Below are 27,164 nucleotides of genomic sequence, written 5' to 3' on the forward strand. Positions count from 1 at the left end.
TGTGCACATACGTTTTTACTGTTCATATACGTATTTACTGTTCATTTACTATTCATTACTGTGCATATACGTATTTACTGTTCATTTGAAATCAGTAAACTTACAAAATATTTCCTTCTCCGAATGTAGTTTATTGGCCATGCCTATTGCAATTTCAATACATTTTGGAGGGAAATTCATTTTTGACCAGAATGGGGCACGTTACTCCAAACCTCCAGTAAATACGTATTGGGTTGATGAAAATTTCTCATTTGAGCAGTTGCAATCGCTTATTTATGAAGTGAGCGGCTACAATAGGAATCGTTGGGAATTACAGATTCAAGCCCGAATGGTCCATGCAGGAAGGTATGTCAGAATCGTATTGGGTGATGACGGGGCATTGAGAGGCCTGATCGCGCAGGTTGTGCGGTCCGGTGAATTATTGGAAGTTTTTGCATGCAGAATTCGCGGAGAGTCAGTGGCTGGGAGTTCAGGCCAAAATTCGATTGCAGAAAATGATCAACCAAATTATGAACCACACACTCCTTTTATCTCAATGCCAGTAGCAGAACCGGAACCAGAAATATACAGTAATTCACCTCAATCTCCACCTTTTGTCCCACCACGAGTACAATCTCCACCTTTTATCTCACCTATATCCATGCATGGAGGTTCTTCATCCTTACCTGGGCCTGAACCAAGTTCTGACCCCAGACCGGCACCAGTACATGAAGATCCAAACGAGTCAGAATTTGAATTTATGAACGAGGTACCGGAGGAAAATTTGCAAACTGGGGATGAATGGGAGGAAGGAGACTGGGACATTAATGATGAAGGAGATGAAGAAGATGAAGAAGAATACACACAGCCCACTGTGAGCCAAAATAGAGAGAATATGCCGTTAAGTGGTCGTTCTGAGACTCACCCGTTTGTAAACTTCAATGACACATCTGCTTTTCGAGAAGCAGACGTTTCTTACTACGGTCGTCGGATTGAATACAGGAGTGAGCTCGCAAAAGGCCAATACTTTCCTAACAAAAAACAACTGACCAAAAAGATCAGAGAGTACCATGTTGACAAGAACAAGGAGATATATACGAAGAGAAGTGACACATCCCGGCTGGAAATTAGATGCAGCACTTCGGGTTGTCGTTTCAAACTGAAGGCAAAAGCAACAAATGCAGGAGATACATGGATGATAACCGAGCAAGACACGCCTCACACTTGCACGTCTGAGTACACCAGGACCGACCATGCACAACTAACGGCATCAATAATCACAGATATCATCGAGAGCGGCATTAAGGAAAACCCCACTATGAGCATCCGGAGTGTGGCACACTGTGTGAGGGTTAGGTTTGGCAGTATAACCCCGAAGTACAACAAACTCTGGAGAGGTCGTGAGATTGCAGTTGCCCGTCAATTTGGGAGTTGGGAAGAGTCGTACAACTTTATGAAACTATTGCTTATCGGGATATGTGATAAGAATCCCGGCTCGAGGCACGATTTTTGGACCAAGCCGAGCTTCGATAGAAATACAGGACTGGTCAAGCAAGGTGTTGTGGAATTCGTGGCCGTGGCATGGGCTTACGGACCATGCATCACCGCATTTAATTACTTGAGACCAGTCATCAGTATAGATGCAGCCTTCCTTTCTGGGCGGTATGAGGGCAGACTTTTGATGGCTTGCGGCTATGATGCCGAGAACCAATTCATGCCTCTAGCATTTGCAATTGTGCACAAGGAGAATGAAGAGAATTGGGGTTTTTTCTTACAATGGGTTAGAATGAATGTGATTGGTGTTAATAGATTCGTATGTGTCATATCAGACCAACACAAGGGTATCAAAGCTGCATTGAAACCTGAATACGGATGGGACCGGGATAATTTTGTGCACAGATATTGTATCCAGCATGTTGCTGACAATCTGGTTCAGGCTTGTGGAAAGGACAAATGGTACGGAACTAGGTTCAAACAAGGAGCCAAGAAGAAGAAGCCAAGAAGGCTGAAAGAGATGTTCGAAGATTTCACCATGGTATGTCTAATATTGTCTAATTATGTTGTTCATTTTCTTTTCTTTTAGATGCATTTTGTCTAATTTTACTTTGTTCTAATGCAGCAAAATCCTAGGTGTAATGCTTTTTTGAGGAGAGTGGGCAAAGTACGTCCTAATGATGTCATGGAGCAATCAAATTTTGATAAAATCTTCCAGACATGTGATGGAGGATACCGATTTGGTATCATGACAACAAACGGCTCTGAGTCCCTGAACGCTGTCTTCAAGGATAGCCGAATGTTGCCCGTAGCTGCACTCGTGGAGGAGACATTCTACAAGTGCAATAGCTGGTTTGTTCAGCGGCGACAGGCAGCGACGGAGCAAAACAATGCAGGAAAGCCTTTTTCCGAACGGGTACATGTCAAGCTCGCCAAACGGTGGGAGAAAGCTATAGAAATGGATGTCATCGCATACTCGCACGGCGAAGGTAAGTACGAAGTCACGGGCCCAAATGAATATGTTCCAGTAGTCCAAACACAGGATGGAACTATGTCTATTATTCATAGAAGGTTCCAGTATATCGTGACATTCAGGCCAGAGAGAAAAGTGGAATGTACATGCAGATGTATCCAATTAACTGGAATTCCGTGCGCTCATGCGTTAGCGGTTTGTCGCCGTAATAGCTGGTCACCCGACCTATTTGTTGACCACCGGTATCGGGTGGACTACCTTCTGAGTACTTGGAATGCACTGTTTGTTCCTTATGGCAATCCTGAAGAGTGGCCTACGACCACTACCCCTAAAATTGAGCCAAACAAAGATTGGATACGGCGTGGTAGGAGAAAACACATCCGTTGTGTAATGACCATGGACGAAATGCAAGGTAGGCGAATGGGGCACCGACCTCGCCGTTCCACTTCTGACAGGCAAAGTCGAGGTATGTAGCACTCAACCCTGATTATATTTCATTTCAATCTTGAATAATTTAGTAGCTAACATTTTTGTGCTGCAGACGCGCATAATGCAGCAAATGCAGCAGAAAATGAGCGAGTTATGGCCGAGGCAAGTAGATCGCAAGGGTCTCGGCAAAGCACAGCTAGAAGCCGTACAGCAGACCGTGAAAATGCAAATATGATGTTCAGAGAGGCAATGAGAGAAGTACTGGCAGGAGGAGATGCAGTTGGGATGCAAGGGCCTTCAGGTACTACCCAACGAAGAAGGAGCACATCTGGCGCGGGAAGGAGGAGCACATCTGGCGCTGGGACATCTAGTACAGCACCCTCGAGGGATGAAGCAGTGCAACCCGCTAGGAGGAGCACATCTGGCGCTGGGACATCTGGTACAGCACACTTGAGGGATGAAGCAGTGCAACCCGCTAGGAGGAGCACATCATCATGGAGATCTTTGGGATTGCATTTTAGGCTCCGTAGAAATTAACCAGAGATGTATTTCAATGTGCTGAGACCTTATGTGATTAGATGAACTTTATTTTCTGAACATTTATCATTTAGTAGTATGTATGTACTTTATTTGTATGTTACAGCTTATTATGTTGCAATTTTTTTAACTATTATTTTTAAACAAATTGTAGACGAGAATGATGGACAGTAACAATCGAGGAAAGAGAGAGGAAAATGAAAACCCCAAATGTGACATTTGCGGAAAGTTTAGAAAGGACTGCCAGAGATGTGTGAAGATAGATGAATTTTTCAACCGGAATGACATATCTGATGATGACTTTGTAGAAAACCCCTACGGCTATGGATTGAGGAAAAAAAAGGTTGATGTACAGACGCCTACGGCCAAGACTAAGGCCAAGACCAAGGCTAGCACGTCGTCTGTTGTTACTGACCCAAATTTGTCAACCTCCGACGATGACTTTGTTCCATGTACGTTCAAGCCATATTGTAAGAAATAGTATGTTGTTAAGTTTGTTTGGAATTGAGAATAGTTTGAATTTCTGAGTTTGAGGTTTGTATGAATTTTTTTTTTGCGAGGTTTGTATGAACTTAGCAGTGCTGTTCTAGGATGTCGAGATTATATGTCGGTAAATTTTCATGATTTTTGAAGATTTTTTACCAAGGAAACCAGAAGTGCAAAGTTGGACCCCGGATGAAACATTAATCAGTTGGGGCTATTTTTACGAGCTTATATCTCATGTTCTGTTCAGAGATTCTACATGAAACTTGGCAGTGCTGTTCTAGATTGTACATTTTCATGATTTTTCAAGCTGTTTTGCTAAGAAAATCAGAGGTACATTTTATTGCAAAAAATCTGAATATATAAAACAATTTGATTTGCAAAAAAAAAAAAAAAAAAAAAAAAATTCGGACCGCCGAATTTTGGGGCGTTTAGGAATTAAAATTCCGGACCGCCGAATTTTGAGGCGGTTTGGGCATTTTTAAAATTTTGTCTGAAACCTGGGTATTTTAAATTATTTATTTTTTGTTTTGGGTATTTTTAAAAAAATCGGGTTAACGCCTTAGGGGTTTTGTATTAACCTTACCCTTTTTTTCGAAAAGAAAATAACAGTTATATTAATTATAATTATGATAATATGATAAATATCAGCAACAATTTTTAAAATTATTAATTACAAAAAACATATTTTCCCTACTTAAAATTCACAGAAATTTTTAAAATAAGAATACCCTAATTTTCATTTTTTTTTTTAGAAAATCACGCAAAAGTAAAAAATTTCTGTACTGTTGTAAAATAAAATATTAATTTGTTTTAATCATCTGATTAAGATAAATAAATGTAAATTAAATGTAATAAGTTTCCAAAAATCTTTTAAACACAAAATGCTTAAACCGTCTGATGTAGATCAGACGTGTGGAGTTATGGAAAAGAAAAAATCACAAAGAGAATCAGAACACATTTCTCAAAAAAAAAATCATAGGCAGATGTGACACGTGACAAAGAAAATCTTTTTTTTTTTTTGGCAAACAACCTGTAGACACTTTCTATTCATTATAATTGAAATTGTCAGAACAACATGTTTAAATACTATCAGATTTAGCATCATTTTTTGAACCTGCACCAGTACCCCTATACCAGTTTGGTTTCCACTACTACAGATCCCTATGGGGTCATGCTAAATGACACTGAGTACCATGCCAGCCCCTAGAATTTAAAATTTGATAACTATAGTTTCTCCACATAATATAATAAATTACTAGCATATAATACACATATGATACTCTAGTGTGGTGGTTAAAGCTTTTACAAAAAAGAACTAGTACAGTGGTAATCCTCTTTGTTTAAAGTACGAGAGAAAGAATGGCGACTCAATGGCGACTCTTTCCTTTCCCCTCCTTCCGCCTTTTCAGCCTCGCTCACCGTTCCTTGCCCCCAATACTACTCCACTACCATTTCTACATGGGCCTTCTCTGTTAAATAAACATAGAAATTTGGTTGCGATAGCTATTATTTGGTTGCAATAATATTTGGTTGCAAATATTTGGTTGCAATAATATTTGGTTGTAAATATTTGGTTGCAACTTGTGCAATTATTGCAACCAAAGTTTAGTTGCATGAAATACGTAGCAATAATCTATGGCAACCAAATATATAATTGTTATTGCGCATTTATCGCAACCGAAATATGATAGCAATAAGATAGTATATTGCAACTAAATTCATGGTGTAATAGTTATTATTTGGTTATAATAATATTTGGTGTAATAGCTATTACTACTCCAAATAATAGCTATTGCACCATGCTGCAATAGCTATTACACCAAATATCATATCAGCTTTTATCATATCACATCAACCAAATAATAGCTATTACAACATGGTGTAATAGCTATTACTACTCCACTATCATTTCATGATCCAAAAAGTTGGTTGCAATAGCTATTATTTGGTTGCAATAGAATGATTTCACAACCAAAATAATTGGTTGCAGGTCGTTGCAATAGTTTTGGTAGCAATAGATTTACAACCAACTCTTTGGTTGCAATAAAAAAATATTTATTGCAACCATAATTTGATTATTATACTAATGTGGCAATAAGGTTTGCAACCAAATGAACGGTTGCTATTGAGTATTTATCGCAACAAAAATGGTAGCGATAAACTAGTATTCACAACCAAACAATGGTAGCAATAAAATTATATTGCAACGAAATTCATGGTTGCAACTTATGCAATTATTGCAACCAAATTTTAGTTGCATAAAATGCGTAACAATAATCTATTGCAACCAAATAAATGGTTGCTATTGCGCATTTATCGCAATCAAAAAATGGTAGCAATAAGATAGTATATCGCAACGGAATCCATAGTTGCAACTTGTGCAATTATTGCAATCATTATTATAATCGAAAAATAGTAGTAATAAGATAGTATATCGCAACGAAATATTTGACTGCAACTTGTGCAGTTATTGCAACTAAAGTTTAGTTGCATGAAATACGTAGCAATAATCTATGGCAACCAAATATATAATTGTTATTGCGCATTTATCACAACCGAAATATGATAGCAATAAGATAGTATATTGCAACTAAATTCATGGTTGCAACTCGTGCAATTCTTGCAACCACCTTTTAGTTGCACTAAATTCATAGCAATAAACTATTGCAACTAAATAAATTGTTGCTATTGCGCATTTATCGCAACTAAAAAATAGTAGCAATATTATAATGTATTGCAACAAAACTCTATAGTTGCAACATATAAATTAAATGCAACCAAATTTTGGTTGCAATTAATAATTGTAATGCAACCATAAATATTTTATACAACAAAATTAGTATGCAGGCGTAATTTCAAATGCAACCATAAATATTTTTAAACAACAAAATTAGTATGCATGCGTAATTTCAAATGCAACCAAAATTTGAATTGTAATAAATAAAATCTAATGCAACGAAATTGGTATGCATATGTAATTCTAATATTCGTTGTAATTAGTCATTTTATTAATTCTAATGTGAATAAATACTCTTGAATTTATAATATAAACTATAATATAAAATGAAGACAATAATTAATAAAAAAAACTTTCATAATACATTAAAATATATCATTCAAATTTACATTGATAATAACTAAAAAACACGCTGTCATCTAAAGAGCAAGTGAAGTGGTGATCTCATGAAGATATTGATGAGAGTATAACTGAACACTTGACAATTTGTACACATTAAAACAAAAAAGAAACACAAATTGAAATATATACTCCTCTGCGTCCTATGTTGGTAACATAATCAATATGTTTTGTTTGGTTCCTTCCCTTCTCTCTCAATCTCTATTTCAGCAGTAAGAATGAATTCACTTCTTATTTTTGGTTAAGAAAAAATTTATTTCTTTTATAATCAACCTCCGAATTGCTCTGTAGAAACCCTTTGTGGTCCATGTCAGATGTCAATTTGTCGCATGTTCCAGTCAAATCGAATTTAGTTATGCAAATTTTTACCATCCATCATATCGATTGATTGCAGATTTTGAAAAATGGCTGCTCAACAATATTGGCCGTCACATGCACGCCATGCCAAAATTGTAGAAGATGAAGGGAATGATATATATTCTCTATTTTATATGCATATGGACTTATTAATTTATCAATAAATATGTCTAATAAATTCTTGAATTTTTTGTTCGCAGGTTTGATGGCAAATATAAGAAATGTACGTGGTGTTGGCAAGGGCCACAAGGCATCAAAATTGTGGCGTGCAACTAAACCGGGTAAGCTCCCGATTCAGTTCTCTACGAGACTTGGTGGCGCAATTAGTGTTCATAGGAGATCGTTTATTGATGAAATAGTTATTCAAATGCGACAACATGCTCCACTCATAGGAGTCGAAACATGGTCCAAAGTTCCAAACAGTGAGAAGGAGACTATTGTGGAGAAAGTGCTGGTAAGAACTAGTTTGAGAATAATTGAAAGTCCATTTATACCTTAGTATGATGATGAGACACATAATTTATGTAGTTAATAAATAACATGGGTAGGGCCAGCAAGACCACGAAAAATTCACATGAGGGATACCATGAAAAATTCTCATGAGGAACTATATATGTGGTATACCACGAAACAATTGAGTGAACTTCAAGAGGAAGTGGTATACCAGGAAAAATTCACATGAGGGATCAGGTACTTGTACCAATATCTGTACTGTTACCACTGGTATGGCAACTAGTGAGAGATAGTGCTTAAACAGGCGCACAAAAGATGGTGCTCAGGACAAGGCAATAGTATCAGAATCTTTATTAGCAAAATCAGGAACAAAATTAATTTTTTCCAATTTTTTTGTTTGTTTTACCAGTATTATACTTGGCACTGGTATGCGATTGTGCTTGGATCAATACCAAACTTGTTTATTTGGTCAACTCACTTTATTTAGGTTTTTTTATTGAACTTTATTAGGTAAGCAGTTTGATTTCTAGAAAAAAGTTCAATCTGACATTTTTTTGCTGAGGATAAATTTGATCTTCTGTTTTAAGACTTTGCTAGAATTATACTTTCATAGACTGCATAACAAGGATTTCTGAAATTGTACGACTCCTAAAAGTGTCACATTTATATCCTGCAAATTTAATATCCGCAACAAAATAGAAACGAGAAAAAGTGAAAGTGCATACTAAATGAAATTATGCAATTATTTTGTTTTGCCTTAGTGACTGTGATCATTGTGTGTTTGATGAATCTAAATAGTAGTTCCTCATTGAGTAGTGCTGAGCTGATTTTGTTTTGTCTTGCCAACTGAGATCATTGTTCGAACTTCATTTCAATTTCCTTTAAAACTCAAATGTCTTGAGCTATGTTTCTATTTAATTTTCAGACTGCTACAAGCACCATGTAACTGCCAATCAATGATATCAAATGAGGGCATATCATTCAAAATATGTTCGTTTTATACCATATGAATTTGTTATCTATTTTTTCATATAACGATATAGGCTTACAGTGGGGGGGGGGGGGGTGGGGGGAGCTGTGAATTTAATCTAAATGAGGGAGACAATAGAAGCTAGTAGTTTATTTTAATTCTAATAAGGGTAAAATAGGAATTATAAATTTAGATGGTTGATAAATTTAAAATCTGCTTATGTATTTTGGTAAAGAAAATTCATTAATGATGGTACGAATTACTATTTTTTCTAATACAGGATCATTGGGACTTGAAAGATGATGAAAGTACCAAACAAAAAATATTAAAAATTGCCGATCAAAGGTACAAAACTTAGCGCTCCAACTTAGCAGCTACTTACCGAGCATATGCAACTGATGAAGAACGTCTCAATCACAAGCCTGAAGAGCTCAGTATGAACGATTGGAAGCATCTCATTTACTATTTTGGTACAGAAAAATTTAAGGTACGATTGAAACAATTAATATTTAAATTGGCGATGCGGAGGGAAAAAACAGTAATAAACTGAATTGATGATGAGTTTGATTTATTAAGCTTTTGCAAGGGTTGGGTGTGCTAGTCACAGTACTAAACATATATTTTTATACTTAAAAACAATCAAAGCTATCTGTTCGTCCACACCCTTTCCAGTTTGAAAATTCGTTGTGCTAAGGTTTCGAATGATATCAATTGGTGCTTAACCGGCTTAGCATTTTTACGGAACTACCCACTAGGTTGAACACCTTGGTATAAACATTCTCAAGACATAGTTCGAAACGAAATCACAAAAGCTGCTGTTAAGATCAAATACTGTACATAATCTCATGTAATCATATTAATAAAACACTTAAAAGGTTAATATGTTAGTTAATTTTATTGAATAAATCAGTGCACTTAAGGTGCTTGATGATATGCTCAAACCAAAGTGCATTTCTCAACATGGGTCGACTTTTATATTTATTGTGCATTTCTGAACCACCATTGTTTTTGTGATAATCTCAATCAACTTCGATACTCTAATTATGTTCAACACAAATTTGGACTTCCTATAATCCCATCTTTTATAAGTGTAACTTTCAAATTTTAGAAAACTGGTAAATTCTCATTCACTTAGCATTATCAGTAAATTATAATTTGATCTTATATACTGAAAACTTATTGAATTTGATTGATGATCTGTATACCATGATTAAAGGTATCACATTGTGTGCTTCCTAAATTTTGTGCATCTTTGATTTCATTCAGGGTTTATTCTTCTTGCTATACTTTGCTAATGGGTAATGGTGATCTGAGTTGAATAAATTGATCGTTCCTACTGAAATGAGTGAGAAAGGATTTTGAATAGTTAATGTTAATGAGAACTGTTATGGATTTGTTTAGATTTTTCTTAGTTGTTGTACATGAGAACAGTAATGTATGAATTGTTGTGGATTTGTCTAGATTTTTTTGAGTCTGCAGAGGTAATTTTGGGTAAAAAAATCAGAGGTAAACTTAGGATAGTTTTTAGAATTACACAGGTATGTTGTGGAGATTCTTGACAAAATACGCGTTGTCATGTTGGAAAATCTGCTGCATGCTCAACAAAAACTTCACCAAAACAATTTGCTAATTTTTACTTTGTACAACTGCCTTACTTAACTCTGCTCATTATAGAAATATTTAACTATAGAAAATACTATTTCTCGAGCGCCACTTGGTTGCAATAAAATTAGTGGGTTACAATAAATAATATTTATTACAATTAATTAATTTTAAAACAATATTATAAATCTATTGCATCTAATTTGTATTTGGTTGCAATTACCCAAAAAAGTTGAAATTTTTACAGCGAACGGGCCATCAATTTTGGGCCACTTTGTTCCACCTACAGTTGGGCCTGCGCACTCTCCAAGCCACCTTCTCAATTGAATCAGACTTGGCAACGGAAAATAACTGGTTGCAATATATTTTTTCGGGCAACACTTAAATTTAGTTACAATAAGAAATATTTTGTTGCAAGAAATATATTATAATACAACTAATTGTTTTGGTAGCAATATTATTAATATAATGCAACAAATTATTTTTGGTGACAGTACAATGCATTGTTTTCTTCCAGTATGAGATTCAACAGATGGTTAAACCTATTTAAGAATTCCAATAAATAAGAAATTTTGGTAAGAGACTTGGCATGTCATGCTCTATCATCCCATACAATTTTAGAATTTTTCAACCTTGGGAGCTATCTTTTTATGACAGGTTTGTATTTGGCGGTTTTAGTGATCAGATAACATACCAGTATAGGCATTATGCTTATTTCTTTGCTTCTATGTATATGGCATGGCTGATACCATGTCATGAGGCTGGTATATGGGTCAGTGACTATGTTTGGGGGCATGTTTACACACCTACATACATTTGTAGAGTTTGAATTTAAGGTTTTTATTCACAAACTAAAAAAAAAGAACAACATCAATCCAGATCTGAATCCTTCGATGATTATTGGTTATGACACAGGGGATTCTTCTGACAGTTGTGCTTATGACGGGTCGGTCAGCAGAGTCCTGGCGGCGGGGATGGGGATCTTCTTCTTTCCTCTTTTCCTTCCTTTGGAAATCCGCTTGTTCTTGCTAAAAAATTTACTAGTGAAGAATCAGTCTTTCATGACAAAGGATAGAAAAAGAGAACGGATCCAAGCTTACCATATATTTTCAAATGCACCATTTCTAATCAGTAAATACAATCTGGGGCAAAAAATTCAAGACTGAAAGCTATATAGATAATAAAAATAAGCTACCAGATGCTCTTTAATTTTACTAAAGCTGCGTAATACTGGAGCCTTTGCACATTTCTTTGGGGCATGAGAAGTTAAAAAGGCTTGTGAGACAAATCCATTGGAAAATCAAAAAAATAAATAAATCGAGATCTCAGACGGATGAAGATGGAACCAGTATATGTTAAAAATGACCAATTTGATCTGAAATGTTAAGACTTACAATGTTAAATTGAACATTTGTACTGACCCACTGGACAACTGACGAAAATGAGTCTTGAACTCTCAGTCCCCTATATTTGTGAATTTATCCGAGTTAATCTGATAAAAGCGAAGAGGGAAAGGAAGTTATACATACAGGCTAATGAAATAAGAGAAAATGTATTATTAGAAATTGGATGCTTACAAGAGTCAAAGCATAGCCGCCTAGAGAATCTTGTCCTTTGCAGGAAATTTTATCAATTTGAGCTACCCCAATCTGAGCTCATCAAGAGGAAATGCGTCAAAGCATAACCATTAAACGCGTGATAAAACATATCTCGCACCTTTTTACTTAGAAAGAAAGAAATAATATAAAATTAATTAACACGAGCTAAAGAATCTCATGAATTGGAGTTCCCATACCTCAGCTCGAAGCTGTTTGACTTCTTGAGATACAAAATACAATAGCCATAGCCAGCCTCTTAGATTTTCATTTCACTACAAGTGGGCACTGGAAAGGATTTGGGAAAACTGTAGATTTAGATTTAAATTTTTCGAGGGAGATAGCAGAGGAGAAGAAGGGGAAGGAGGTGAGCAAAGGAGGAGAAGAGGAGAAGGGGAGAAGGGAGGTGAACGGTTTAGGAAGAGTCGGGAAGGAGAAGGGGGCGGAAGAGAAATGGAGGTGAGCGGTAGAAGAGATTATGTTTCTTTTGCATCTTTACCCCTGTTAAATTACAATTTTACAACGCCATCCATCGGCAGAAATATTGCAACGAAAAACAATGGTTGCAGTAATTGTTATATTGGTAGCAATAGCTATTTTCGGGCAACAATCATAATTGGTTGCAATAATAATTAATTTGTTGCAATAAATATATTATATTACAACTAAATAGTTTAGTAGCAATATTATTAATTTATTATAACAAATTAGTTTATTAGTTACAATGTGGTGTTGCAAAAGACCAAATTTGGTGTAGTGCTAGTAAATTATATAATTGATCCAGTTCTCTTCTGAAATCATCCATTGTCCCACTATAAAACATGTCGATGATGTCTTGTGTTTGAAGAACTTGTTGGTAAGATATATTTTTGTTCTTTTGCCTCTTTGTATAATTATGTAAATACTGTATATAAAAATTCATGTCTCCAATTGTGATTCTAAAATTAAATTGTTGAGCCATCTCCTATTGCTTTATTTTTATCTTTTTTCAAAGCTTAGGAATCAACTTAAAATTTTCTTAGATTTACTAAATAAATTTGAGATATCTAACATAGACCATAATTCTTTTTATTTTCAATTTATGTGGTATAAACAATGTGAGTCTCTTTACAAAAATTCAAATAATTATTTTTCACCACATAATAAAATATCCAAGCTTTCAAATATTATGCTTTATCATTGCTATATCGTTCTTTATCGTTATCTTTAGTCATACAACACAAGATATTAAAATCCGTATTTCATCTTTTTTTGCCATTATAGAAAAATATAATGAGCATAGTATTAAATCATATGAGTATTGGATGTATGCAATTTTCTATTAATATGTTTGACTGAATTTGCAAAACATACATTACTTGAATTTAACATTTCAAATGATTTAGTGGCATGTTCACATAATTGAATGATCTGTAATGAAGAACCCAAGTTTGGTTCAAAGCTTTAATTTCAAGATCAATATCGAAGCACCAAGGTTCATGCAGGGCTCAATTTCAAGATTCTTCACATGAACCTGAGACGTCAACAAGACCTTTACATTACTTATAAATTTGTAATAAGTAGTTAAGTAAAGTATATTTGAGCCTAGTTGATTTTTGGAGCATTCATATTGAATGGATCAAATATGGAACTAATTTTAATTACAAATCAACATGTTCCAGTTTGACTCCATCCAATATGAATGTGATCTGTTGAGGAATGTTGTGGCAAGTTTTGTGAGACAAAGTGTATTGACCGTTCTATGCGAGCATAGGCATACAGAATGGTCGAATACAATTTGAATTAAAATGCGAAAACTCTAAATTGCAAATATCCGTACGATCCATCCAACGGAAGGAAAATCTTCCCGTTGGAATGGATCTGACAAATCTGAACCCACTATAAAAAGAATTAATCCACTTTATATTTGTTAAGCTGGCTGCTCTCACATTTCAAAATGCATTAGTTTTCAACCCTTGTCAAGCTTCCATTGTTGAGCATTATAACTGAAATATCCTCTCAACAGTCTCAAATACACTCGACTTATCTTTTAGGAGATAGTTTAGTGTCTAGGATTTAGTTCTAGAGCCTTTACATCTCCGCTAGTGTAGTCTGCTTGTATGGCGCGAAAGAGTACACTAGCACGAGTTGTTGCGCTCAATACACCTAAAGTTGTGTGACGAACCTCTGCGTAGGACTCGCCAGTTGTGACTTATAGGCCACTATGTACACAAAATTGGCCGTGACAGCCCACATGATTTGGGATCACATGTCACTAGATGTATCATTTCTTTTTGGGTAATAGAAAATGGGCACCGACAAGGTTGCTCTGCCCTGGAGACGTGGGCATTTTAAGCCAAACTTCATTATCATCCTGAGTATCAAATATATCTAACTCTATCTATTGACTTTACTTGTACACGACTGTTTGACTTAATTAGTTTAGAGAGTTAACGAAAAACGTATAAAACTCTAATTAATCGTCCTCCTAAGTACCGTTAGGGACTACGAAGTGGTATCAAAGCAAGTTAACTTGAATTGAGAATAACTCAATTTGGGTATTTACATAAGATCCAAACCGACACCAAACAGTTGTTTAAAATCCCCAATAATGGCTCAAACCTCAAATAATTCTAGTCAGTGGGAATGACTAATGGTTAATTGCATTTATAGGTTAGAGGTTTGGGATATTATTAAACCAGGGATATTACCTCATTCCGATGAGAACAATGAATTGACAACCAAATCAAATATTAAAATACAGACTATACTGCAAAATATGCAATAGTTATCTCACTTGGTGAATTGTCAGTCTTATTAATTAAATTAGTAAATAAGAGTACTAACAAAGTAAATTTGAGGAAATAAGGATATTAGACAAATCTCTGTGATGGAAGACAATCAGAAGCCAATCCTCTAACAAATGTCAACGATTGATAGTGATTTAGAAGTGATGGATGTAAATCTACAACTCACTACCAACATTCATAAGAACACCATCAACATATCAAAGGGGATTACGCTGACTAGAAGTAAGGACGAATCACACGGATAGGGTAGAAAGCCTCAAACAATTTTCACTAATAGAGGTAATCCTAAAACCATATTACATTAATTTTGAGTTCGTACTTAAACTAACATGTCAAGGGAGAAAATTCAATGTCGGCCATATTCAATTAAAATATGACATAAAGATTCTCCTTACCATATAAACTAGGACATAATAGGAAAATCAAGCGTATAATTCATGCAGATCAAATTAAACAAATTCATACAAATTAACTTAGTTGCTTATAATTAATTGACACATATTCTATGCAAAATTACGAATCAACTTAAGCACTGTCCAAAGTGCAATTACCATAATATCCCCAATCTGAAGTGAACGGGTCCGATTAAACTATTAAACTACGTATATTAAATAGCTCGTTAATGACCGAGCTGGCTCTTGTCGAGCTAGGCCAAACTCAAACTCATTAATTCTGGCTCGAGTCTGTGGCGAGCGAGCTAATTTTAACTCGGTCCACTAACAAACGAGTTGTTACCGATAGAGTCGCAGGCGAATACCAAGTGGGCTACGAGCCACGAGCTTTTTTGCCAGCCCTACTATGGAGCAGTCAGGGCATTTTTCAAAATATTTGAAAACCGAGGGTAATTTTAGTATTTTTTATTTTTTTAGGGTGTTAATAAAAAAATCGGGCAGCCTAAACAAAAAGCAATGTATTTTTTTTTTAAATAGTGGTATATACCACCGATTTTATTGAAATAAAAAACCATAGCATATCTGATCTGGTACCTAAAATTGGTATCAAAATCAAATATGGCAAGTCTGTACAAATGTTCAAAGCAAAAACAGAAACAAAAAAAAATACGAAAACATCATAACCTGCACACAACTAAGGCAGCAACATAAGAAAATACCAAAACATCATAACATGCATAAAACTAAGTAGTACAAATCTAATAAGTCTTCATCCTCCTCCTCTTCTCCAGACATTGGAAATGGAGGGTTGCCATCTCCAGAATCCTGCAACAGGAGGTCCAAAGCTTGGGTCGAAACATGACTTCTTTCTTCTTCCAACAGAAGGAGATCTGGGAGATCCTTAACATCAAAATGCATTATAAGATTTAATTTAAAAAAAAAAAATCATCCCCTCTAGATTTACACCAAAATTGAGTCAAAGAAATAATTTTAGCACCTATAACCCTAATAGAATAGGAGAAAATAACATTAAAACATAATCGATTCCGTTCTAACCAAATAATCCATAGAACAGCCCCTCGTAATAATTCAAATAAGAGTCAATCTTTAAAAGGAATAGAAGCATCAATCATCCATAATTCATCTAAAGTATTACAATTATAACTAAAGTTATTATAATCGGCTATTCAGATCCATAGTAATCTAATGTAAGAACATTGAACAAAAAAATGTTCTGTACTCTCAATTTGATCACATAACACACATTTCATATTCCCTTGCCATTCTTTATTTATTAAGTTAGTTTTAGTTAAAATCTTGTCATTTCGAATAAGTCATAAAAATATTTTAATTTTTAATAGAATATGAGATTTTTATATAGTGATATATTCAAAATTAGACATATTCTCATATTCTAACAATTTATTTTCTAATAATTTATAAAAGAAATACACGGTAAGGTTATCATTTTGGACCATCTCCATACAAGCCACAAAAAGCAATGTACAAAAGATACTTTCCGTAAATGTCTATCAAAAATCATCCTCCTGCTTTATAGTTTATACTTTGTACTGCTTGGCTTTTTCCAGCGGGAACACCTTCCCATTTCCCATTCCACCCCGCCTCTCTCTGTCTGTACTCGCCGCCAATTCGCTTTGTCGTCTCTTCTATTACTACCCGTACATATACCAGCCTAGGGTTTCTACAGTTCTACGCTACTACCGCTTCTCTCAAGGGAAGATGGGGCTCTTCGATTCTTTGCTTAATTGGCTTCGCAGGTAGATTAAACTTACCTGATTTTGTTATGATAAATTGTTCGTTTGGATTATTGTTTGATTCTCTTGTTAATTGTGATGGGATAACTCTAGGATAGATTTTATTTTCCGAAAAAAGTTAAGGTAGATCTAGAATTTCTTTTTACGAAATTGATAGTGTAGGAGAAGTTAATTGGATTGAGGTTTGACTGACTGATTGGAGGATGATTCTGGCATAATCGGACTTTTAAATTTAATTCAGACTGAAAAAACTTGCAATTGAGAACTTTTAAATTTACTTGTTAGATCCAGTACCAGTATGTACAGCTACATAAGGACTGGGGTATCGTTCTTGTTTTCTCAACTTTATGTAGTAATGGCAATTAGCAAAATTTAATTTTTTGTTGACTATTCTTTGAATGATTCCTTTGCTCCTTTCCCAGCTTGTTCTTTAAACAGGAAATGGAGCTCTCTCTTGTTGGCTTACAAAATGCTGGAAAGACCTCTCTGGTTAATGCAATTGCAGTGAGTGCAATTCCATATCTTATGAGTTCTTTCATTCCTTGTGGTGCCTTTCCTGAATTTAATATTTTGCTTTTCTCCTTTTTAAAATTTTCAGACAGGTGGCTATACCGAAGACATGATTCCAACTGTAATTGCTTCTTCTCCTTCTTTTTCTCACACAACTGACAACTCACTTCTGACTCTAAATTAGCAGACCTAAAGCATGGCCAAAACTGGCCCATTAAATTTTTTGAAGTTTTCCCATCTATGTTATGATCTTTTTTATTATTATATGCTTGTTCATCTGATTGCCACTTTTGTATAGCCTCTTTTAATAGATTGAGATTAATTTCTTAAGCTGATATGATATTGTTCTGTGCATGACAAACTAGGTGGGCTTTAATATGCGCAAAGTAACAAAAGGAAATGTGACTATAAAGCTCTGGGATCTGGGTGGTCAAAGAAGATTCCGTACCATGTGGGAGCGATACTGCCGTGGCGTCTCTGCTGTCCTGTAATTCCTCCCTTTCAAGAAATTTTGCTATATTTTTTTTAACCTTTTAGCCAGATATTTTTTTTGCCCGTGTTGTAATATGGTTTCCATTAGTAGTTAACTAAAGTTGTTTTCTTGCTGTGTAAATTCTTGGGTTAACAATATTATACATTGCAAAAGCATTGACATTCAAATTTAGTAATCGACACGTAAAGATCTTAAATTGGTACAGTTCCAAGACCTTGCACCTTAGGAAACTTTCGTCTCCGTGCGCACCAAGCATGCAATATGTATCAAATGGTTCTCTGCTTTTAACTGGTAGACTGGTAGGAATTCCATTACATTTGGTACAGTAGATATAAAACCAAGAGGCAAAGTAAGATGCTTAAAATTGCCAATGAACCCTTTATCGACAGATGTGCTAATTTCCTTTGCATTTCTTTTCCCATCAGATTTGTGGTGGATGCTGCAGACAGAGACAGTGTGCCAATAGCAAAAAGTGAACTTCACGACCTTCTCAGCAAACCGTCTCTAAAAGGGATCCCTCTGCTTGTTCTTGGAAACAAGATTGACAAATCTGAAGCTCTTTCCGAGCAGGCTTTAGTTGATCAGCTGTAAGCTTTCACCTTTTCTACTATTATTATTTTATTCGGTACCAGTCAAGATGTAGCAACCCCCCTCTCTCTTTCTCATCAATTTGGGTCCCTATTTAAGATTGGGTCTGTAGGCGACTGTTAATATTCCCCCAGCCCATTTATATTGATTTTCTTGCATGCAGTGGTTTGAAACAGATAAAAGATAGAGAGGTGTCTTATTACATGATATCTTGCAAGGATTCAATCAACATAGATGTTGCTATTGATTGGCTGATCAAGCACTCTAGAACTACCTAGTAGCCCTCAGCTAAGTTGTTGTTTGTGGTCTTTTGTGCAAAGGTGAATTTGTATATTTTTAAAGGAGTTCATTTCACATTGGTTGAAACTGTAAGGGCTGAAGCAATCTAAGTGTTAGTAAATTGTTGTCTCAGTGTTGAAATCATGATCATGAGATGTTGGTGCTGTTTAGCTTATTTGTATAGCCCTTTAATGTTCTCTTCTTCTTTATCAACTTCTGTAGTAGGATATCATTAAGATATGTCTTTAGGATTGGTAAAGCATGTCTGTTTCTTTTCTTCTCTTTCTTTCTTTCTTTCTTTATTATTTTGTGTGTGAACCGTACATGAATCTGGTGTGTCCAGCTTATACACAAATATACTGAATCAGTAATACAACAGGAAAAATCCACAAAGAAGGAAACTGGAATAACTAGTCTGTAGTGGGATAATGGTGCTTCAAAAATAGATAAGACCAGTATAACGAATTTCCGATGATGAAATTGAAATGTGAATCACAAATAAAACAGACAGAAAAGCAGCAACTAAGGTGAAGTCTGCTGACACCATCTTTGCAATGGCAGAGGTAATGCGGAAAGATAATAATCTCAAGTCTAGTCAGCATTATTTTCCAGCAGATAGGCTAAGCATCATTTGTACAAATTGCACCAGCTTTTGTTGGCACAGCCCAATAAGAGCTCAGTATCACTACATCATACAAACCCAGATCCAAAAAAATGAACCAGCTTAATATGGTCGTTGTTGAATAGTCTCTTTACAAGTTTATCTGCGTTAAATAACAATCTTCCATGTAACAGATGGTACCTCCTTGCAAATAAATGGGAAAAAAAGGAGGATTTCAAAAAGATTCGCCAGAGTCGCAAATAACTCGGTCTTATCTGGAGCCCATTTTGGTGAGACACGAGCCCATATATCTAATTAGAATTGGCAATCTAAGATGACAAATTCTTTTATTTTCACGAGGGGAGTTTGACCCTTTTCTGAAATTTCGTTAAATCTTTCAAGATTCTAAACAGAGTAATGGATTATGGACTGTTCAAAAGATTCGAATAGAGATTTCATTCAATCTTTCATTAATCACATGCCGTACGGCCTGGTCATTCGACCGTTGTAAATGCAACCTCTGATTCCCCCTCCCGAATTAATTTGAGGTTTTGTTTTTTACTAAGAGGAGGGTTTCAATGCCTCATGTTTTTCGTGATTTTCATACATGATTATTTTAGGAGCTGTCAAAGTGTGCGTATGGAAAAAAAAATAGAAGCTCGCATAGTACTTGAGTAACTATCAAAGTGTGCGTATGGAAATCTTCATCTAGCAGCCAGAACACTTTAGCAATTGGTACTAGCGAAATCTTCATCCCCAGCTTCCGGTACAAATCGAACAGCCAGAAACATTTGCCATAATTATTGACTATTGTTAGTATTTCGAAGTGCGAAAAAAACCCTTTTAAGAAAACCAAATCAAGGGAAAAACTACCATCTTAGTCGTTGATTCCCTCTCCAAAGAGCATCCGGAAGCATGTTCCAAGTGTTGTAAATAATGGTATGCGGTCGTCGAACGGACAGGATACCGCCAAGCAATTAATCGGTATGCGACCGATTAATCATAATTATGCGGACAATTTAACGTTTTTTTATTAAATTTATGTGTATATATATCATAATTTATTTAAATCATTAAATTTATGAAATAAACTTAATTTAACTTAGTTCTATTATTATAACATGACACTACGCTTATTTTTTTCTTAACGCATAAGCACTTTATATGTGTAAATAACACATTTATTTAATGAAAAAATAAATTTAAGAATTAAGCTTTTTCAAATACTAATAATATATTATTTGAAAGAAATGAAACATTTCACCATAAAATCACTAAATTTAGTTTATGATAATAACTTAATTTTATAATGAACACATCATACTAATTGAAAAAAATTATATCAGTAAGTAAGAAAAATATATAGTATATAAATAACAAAAGAATTAATCAATTTCAAAGTAAGAAGAATAGACATATATAAAAAAATATTGGATTTACGTCCAAGCACAAATAAAATTACAATACATGATTTATAAAACTTATTATCACACACAATCACAGAAAAAATAATAAATGTGAAAATAAATATTCACTTGAATAAACGGGAATAAACGGACGATTAAACGGTAAAACGGCCGATTAAACGGAAAAACGGTCGATTAATCGTTTTCATCCGCAAATAGTTGTCCATTAAGTGTATTTGTAACGGTTTGACCGCCGTTAACGATTAAACGGACATTTAATCGGCCGTAAGATCGTTTTTGACAACACTGGTTCCAATATACAAAATAACAACAGATGGCAAGGACTAATGTAATTTTATATATTGGAACATGCTTCCGGATGCTCTTTGGAGAGGGGATCAACGACTAAGACGGTAGTTTTTCCCTATCCGGTTGTAATTGATGTGATTTGATATTCTCAAAGGGTTTTTTCGCACTTTGAAATACTGACAAGTGACAATAGTCAATAGTTATGGCAAATGTTTCTGGCTGTTCGATTTGTACCGGAAGCTGGGGGTGAAGATTTCGCTAGTACCAATTGCTAAAGTGTTCTTGAAGATTTCCATACCCACACCTTGATATTTACTCGAGTACTATGCGAGCTTCTATTTTTTTAGCACTAGTATCCATTATCCCATAGTTATAGTTAATAATAAGAACAATATTCGTGCCAGGGTTCAAACTTTTTATGGTGCATGCAGACATGAGCCGCCAATAATGTGATCAACGTGCTTTAAAACATTAAACATCAGTTGTGCTATACAATCAGGAACTCTATTTGCTTGAATGGAATTTCGCAGATAAAAAAACTAAACTTCCTTTTTCTAAAAAAAATAAAGGGAAATGTTATAGTTCCTTGGCGCACTAAATTTTGCAGATCATTAAAACCTTTTTTTTTTGTCACCTCTGATAACAAAACCCCAAAAAATTTAACCTATAAATCATTGTGAAGTCTACTAACAATCTATTGCCATATTATTCACTTTATGTCACAGAAACAAAGAACAAAACATTATACGAGAGCTCTCTCATTGCCTGAGCTACCACATATTCACTGATATAAGTTCCTTAACCAGCCAATATACAAAACACATATATACTTTAGCTGAACAGAGCCTTCATCTCATGTTTATAAATTAATTAACTACCAAAAAATTATTTAGAAAAAAGAAAACTGAAAACCTGACACCTAAATCTCCAGTTTAGTGCTAGGAAACTCCTGACTAGAGTTTTTAATTTTGGGTGAGCCCGCAAGTGACAACTCATCATTGTTGCTTGAAAGAGTGAGGTCAGTAGATGAAGATTTTGAGGGGATAACCTCTGCTGATTTTGCAGTGCTCGGATAGGGCATGGCCGCTATTACTCTGAGAGAACAGTTGAGAAAAGAAAAGGTTTTAGATTAAAAAGTAGTTAATGAGTAGTTTAATCAACCCAAACTTCTTATGTACGCAAAACTAAGTGCATAGGCTGATATAGATCATATCCTAATACTGTTTCATGTGATGTAGGGAGAGAAATAAGTCAATGCATGCACACAAAAAATCACACCATGTATCCACCAGCAAAACTAAAGAAATTTCTCACATACCCTCTTGAGCATTGAAAATTAAATGGAGATAAAAACTGCCCAAATAAACCATATTTCTTCCTCATTTGCCTAGAGAAAAACAGTAACGATGGAGGGGACAACTATAATTTTTGGAGATAATTAGGAAGGAAAGGATCAATTAGGATAGCTTTATATTTTGCAATACAGACGTTGTAAACTCTAGTTCAGAAATGTAATGTGATATTTTGGCATTTTGCTTAGGGTAAATGCAAAGTTGTTTCTTAGAAGCATATGTATTGTACACAGAAAAAAAAAATTATAAACACAGATATACATACAGAAATTAGTACCTCTCCTTGCGCTTTTCCAGGAACCGGGCCAGAGATGCCTTTCGAGCTTGAGGTATGGCTGCATTAACAATCCATGCAAATCAATTTTCTGCTTTCATTAACTAGTCTCCAAGATTCAACTTTAGAAAACAATAATAGGTAACTTAAAGTTAATTTGATGAGATATAGGAACCTCGAGGTACATCAGGGGCAGTGGTAGACACCATCACAGCAGTATTTACTGGAGCAACTGAGCAGGAGGGCCCGGTTGTCAGACTTTCATTAGTTATCGCACTCATTGATGACGACCCAGCTGGTGCTTGTGGCGCGAGTGACATTTGGGTTGAGACAGATGGAGGAAGCATGACAGGTTCAAAAACATGGTCTGGTCTCTGAGTCTGTTTCGGTTTGGAACTAACAGGTATACCGCCAGAAAAGGATGCTGACTTAAAGAGTGCTTTTGTTGGTTGCTCAAAGGTTGGATTTGGGGTGCATGGAGTACTTGATGCCTTGTTAGCGAGTGACATTATTTCTTTAGCCTTCAAAAAGAAACAGAATGAGTTTAATTGTGGTTGATTCAGGAAATTTGATTGAATTGAGGCTCAATTTCCCACCAGGAATTAATTAAATATTTTAATTGGCATGCTCTCTTGGGAGAACCAGAACTCCACAGGGTTTGATTTGGGATGCTACAGGAAAAGGCTGGGATTTAAATATTATATTATCCTTTTTGCTTTTACTTCAATTTTTTTTTGTTTTATTCTACATTCAAAAGGATATACATGAAAGGATAAGATTGGGAGTCTAATCATCATTGGACATACACGGACTTGAGAGGGTATATCCATAAGAAAATTAATGCTGCTAAAGAAGAATATTTGAACTTTCTATAATCCTTGTTTCATATCATTAGACTCCTAGCATTTTTTTATATCTATTTTATCATCTTAATTCCCAAAGAAAATAATAACTGAATACCTTATCAAGCGGTATATTATCAAAAACGCTCACAGAACCCTGATAAAATATTGTAAGTTGTGAAGGAAGCTGCTTTGGCACCTCCCTTTCAAAAAAAAAAGGTAACAGATGTCAGCTTGCTGTACTTTAAATAGGTTAGACTGGTATACAAAGGAAAGTTACCTCGGTTGGTAGAGACCAACAAAGGGGGCATTTCTAGGTGACAAGGAGGTTGATGCCCTTCCAGAGGGCCTCTGGTTCACATAGGGAGCCATAGTCTCGCTTATGTACTGAGGGGTGCTTTGAGATAGGTGCAATTGGTTAGTATCCAAAACAAGCACCCTCTGAAATAGAAGGTCAAGTTAAAATGTAAATTATAGTAAACAAGTTAGAAATAGGGAATTGTTCACAGTAGTAGCAGCATACAATTGTGAGAGTTAAAAATTACAATAACCATGCTCCATTACCATGTCAACAGCTTGTAAATGATTATTAACCTTTGGAGCTAAGAAACTGCACATAGATTAGTACCTGAGTTGGTATGGGCTGAAAGGACGATGGAGAGAATTTACTTGATTCCCCTTCTTGTCGTGTTGCAAACGACAGGAAATGCTGAGGTTGCTCCATATTTGTAAACTGCCACTGCGATGCCGCGTTTCCATATGTTGCTATAATTATAAAAATTTGAGGGATCAGAAAGTGCAAAATCAATTATTCATGTCACAACAACAATTTACATCTGAATTTATTTGCATAAGATCCTTCAAAAGCAAGAGGACATAGTCACATAACGACCAGTATCAGTACAGAGACCGTACAATTATGATATTTTATCACCTTTTGCTTGAACGAATCCCCGGTTGCGAGACCACCACATAAGGCGCGCATCCGACAAACCTTTTTTGTTTTAACGAGCTCATGTATACAACATGCAAATTTTAATTTTATTAGTTGTGTGTTGCTACAGGTCCACGTGTCAGGTAATGCCAGAATTCTGAATCCTATAACTTCGAAGATGTTTCTGATCATAATTTTTTTTCATAAAGAATAATTTACATTGTAGCTTCAAAATCATTCAGCTCAATATATTCTATATTTCTATTCATATTAGCTCTCTCCCTTATTATATGGATATTCAAATTAATGACCACATGTATTTATTTCTTCAGCTTCAATAAACAACCTCCAAGGCTCCAACATAGCCTAATAGACTTGAAATGAACAAAGCTAACTAATATCCTGCTATTAAAAAAAATTACCCTAAATAGAGTTAAAACAAACTAAAGTTACCTAATCAGAATCATCAGAAATCCAAATTTAGCCCAATCTAACTACATCTCTCCCCAATTAAACTACATCTAAAAAGGAAAGTCAACCATAACCACTGAATTCTGAATTCTCAGACACGCACGCACCAGATAGGGAAATCAAAAGTAAGGACCTGAACTCGAAGCGGGCCCTCTCCCCTCGTCTCTCCGCTGTGGTGATTCCAGCTTTGGTTTCGCGTTAATTCCCAGAAAATCCCTCTCCATTGCTGGGAGGCACCACAACCCACCTGGTGCTTCAATTGATTGTATCTTCCCTTCCTCCGCGAAATGTGCTAACAAAGGCTCTCTCTCTCTCTCTCTCTCTCTCTCTCTCTTTAAAAGACCTGGGCACAGAACTGAGTGGGTCCCAGAGAGGTGATGCAAGATTGCAAGGCTCGTAGGATTAGGTGGGACCCAGGAACCGTACACCTGACGATTTACCGGCTGGTCCGGTTACCTCCCACGTGGCACGTGGGAGGTAATAGTTTCCATTTCCATTTATCAAAATCGCGTTGCTATTGTTTACCTGTCACGCCGTACCCGACGTTTGCTCAGGAAATGGAAGGAGACGCCGGGTATCAAATGGAAGAATGAAATCACTCCTGTCATGCCGAAGACTGCAGAGTTCTAGTTGACACTTGACAGAGAGGAATAGCTAAATGTTAGACTCTATTCAACTCATGCTGCGAGAAATTGCGAACTGGACCTGCTTTTTTTTTTTTTTTCCTATTTTACATTTTGCTTGAAAAATAAAAAAGCAAAGTTTGATAATTTTCGGAAAAGGTGTTATTCAGTAAAAGAAAAAGAAAAAGTACTTGCGCCCATTACAACAAAATAATAAATCGGTTGTATTTTAATTGAAATTTTCAGCTCGCACTTTAATGTGAGGTCTCCTGTGACATCGATTTCACTTACTTTATGTTAAACAGGCAGTGCATATTGAATGGTCTTCGTTATTGAAATTTACGTACTTAAAAATGAATTAAAAGTTTCCAACGATGTAAATTTTGAACGTAATGTAGCTAGAATGTTATAGATAAAGTGGAAAAAAAAGTGTCGTGTCATGACTAATACACTGTGATTTTGATCTCGTGCTATGTTGTACCGTGATCAAGTTAATTTTTCACGTGTTGTACTGTGCTGTGATTAAAATATCAAGAGACCGAATTCTCTGACCTCCTGGGGGCAAGAAATTCCTGACCCCAGAGTCACTGTCGTTGGGCCTCCAGTTCAAAAATTAACAGTGACCAGCCCCACCCGGCAGTGACTGAGGGGATAGGATTTTCGTGCACCCGGGGGGCAGGTGATCTCCTTCAAAATATTAAGGGGTGGTCATGGTACGCAAATGATCACGCCACGTGAGTCACGCCGTGCCCAAACGTGCCTCGCGTGACTATTTAATCATAATTTAAGTTAGTTTATTCAAGATCCACCATTTAATCAATATATAATAGTCCTAATTACACGTGACTCGCGTGACTACATGTCGTGCCGTGACTAAATTTTTCACGTAACGTGCCATGTCGTGCCAAAATTTCAAAAGATGTTCACAGCAGGCGAATAATCACAGCACATAACTGACACACATACTGTGTCATTTTGTGACGAAGCCAGCTCCACTGTGCCATTTTTCCTAGTTATAGATCCATTGAGAACTCGATAAATTTACAATTTTTCGGGCGCTAATTTTGTTTTATTTTTTCTTTTAAATCACCGGAGAGGATGAGAATCGATAACGGGCAGCGGTCATCGCTCCGGGCTGCTAAAGAAGCCCGTAATGGTGGGGGCTAGCCATGCATAAATAAATGCAAACAGTTTGGAGAAAGCTGTTATAGCCTTATAGGCACCTGGCGAAATATATGAATTCGCATCCTTTGAGATATCTCAAAAAAATCTCAACCGTTCAAATACGTTCTGCACGAATCGCAAAGAACAAATAATACTGGCCCCTGCGCCATCCCCGAATAGGCACCATAGTCGGTCACGCAAAAATTGAGATACCTCAGAGACCACGATCTCCTGTGCACCAAGTCCAGTCGGGAGTTCAGATATTGGTTTGGCTGACCAGGAGATAATATATAGACGCGGACACGCGGTTCGAGGTGTGCTCACGTGTTGGTGATGATGGATGGTTAAATT

At 35.8% G+C, this 27,164-nt stretch overlaps 3 protein-coding genes across 4 annotated transcripts; 2 read left to right on the forward strand and 1 right to left on the reverse strand.

Moving 5' to 3' along the window:
- The first annotated feature begins 328 nt into the window (after positions 1–328).
- On the forward strand, positions 329–3,893 carry LOC144555641 (uncharacterized). The gene is made up of 4 exons (XM_078304040.1): positions 329–2,014; positions 2,099–2,912; positions 2,988–3,340; positions 3,567–3,893. The coding sequence occupies exons 1-4, from the start codon at positions 329–331 to the stop codon at positions 3,891–3,893; spliced, it is 3,180 nt and encodes a 1,059-aa protein (XP_078160166.1).
- Positions 3,894–16,691: 12,798 nt separating this feature from the next.
- On the forward strand, positions 16,692–19,007 carry LOC144555507 (ADP-ribosylation factor-like protein 8c). The gene is made up of 6 exons (XM_078303879.1): positions 16,692–16,970; positions 17,390–17,471; positions 17,566–17,598; positions 17,843–17,964; positions 18,396–18,557; positions 18,722–19,007. Exons 1-6 carry the CDS (start codon positions 16,933–16,935, stop codon positions 18,834–18,836), a joined length of 552 nt encoding a protein of 183 aa, XP_078160005.1. The 5' UTR covers positions 16,692–16,932; the 3' UTR covers positions 18,837–19,007.
- Positions 19,008–21,830: 2,823 nt separating this feature from the next.
- On the reverse strand, positions 21,831–25,520 carry LOC144555497 (protein TIFY 6b-like). Of its 2 annotated transcripts, none has more exons than XM_078303850.1 (7): positions 25,160–25,520; positions 24,250–24,386; positions 23,902–24,062; positions 23,740–23,824; positions 22,955–23,300; positions 22,783–22,840; positions 21,831–22,247 (listed from the first exon to the last, which is right to left on the reverse strand). In XM_078303850.1, the coding sequence occupies exons 1-7, from the start codon at positions 25,248–25,250 to the stop codon at positions 22,073–22,075; spliced, it is 1,053 nt and encodes a 350-aa protein (XP_078159976.1). In that variant the 5' UTR covers positions 25,251–25,520; the 3' UTR covers positions 21,831–22,072. The 2 variants fall into 2 exon arrangements, with proteins under 2 accessions (XP_078159976.1, XP_078159977.1); XM_078303851.1 differs by having other exon boundaries at positions 25,134–25,273.
- Between the last annotated feature and the right edge of the window lie 1,644 nt (positions 25,521–27,164).

This window comes from Carex rostrata, chromosome 6 (assembly GCF_964058835.1).
Source record: "Carex rostrata chromosome 6, lpCarRost1.2, whole genome shotgun sequence".
NCBI classification, from domain to species: Eukaryota; Viridiplantae; Streptophyta; class Magnoliopsida; order Poales; family Cyperaceae; genus Carex; species Carex rostrata.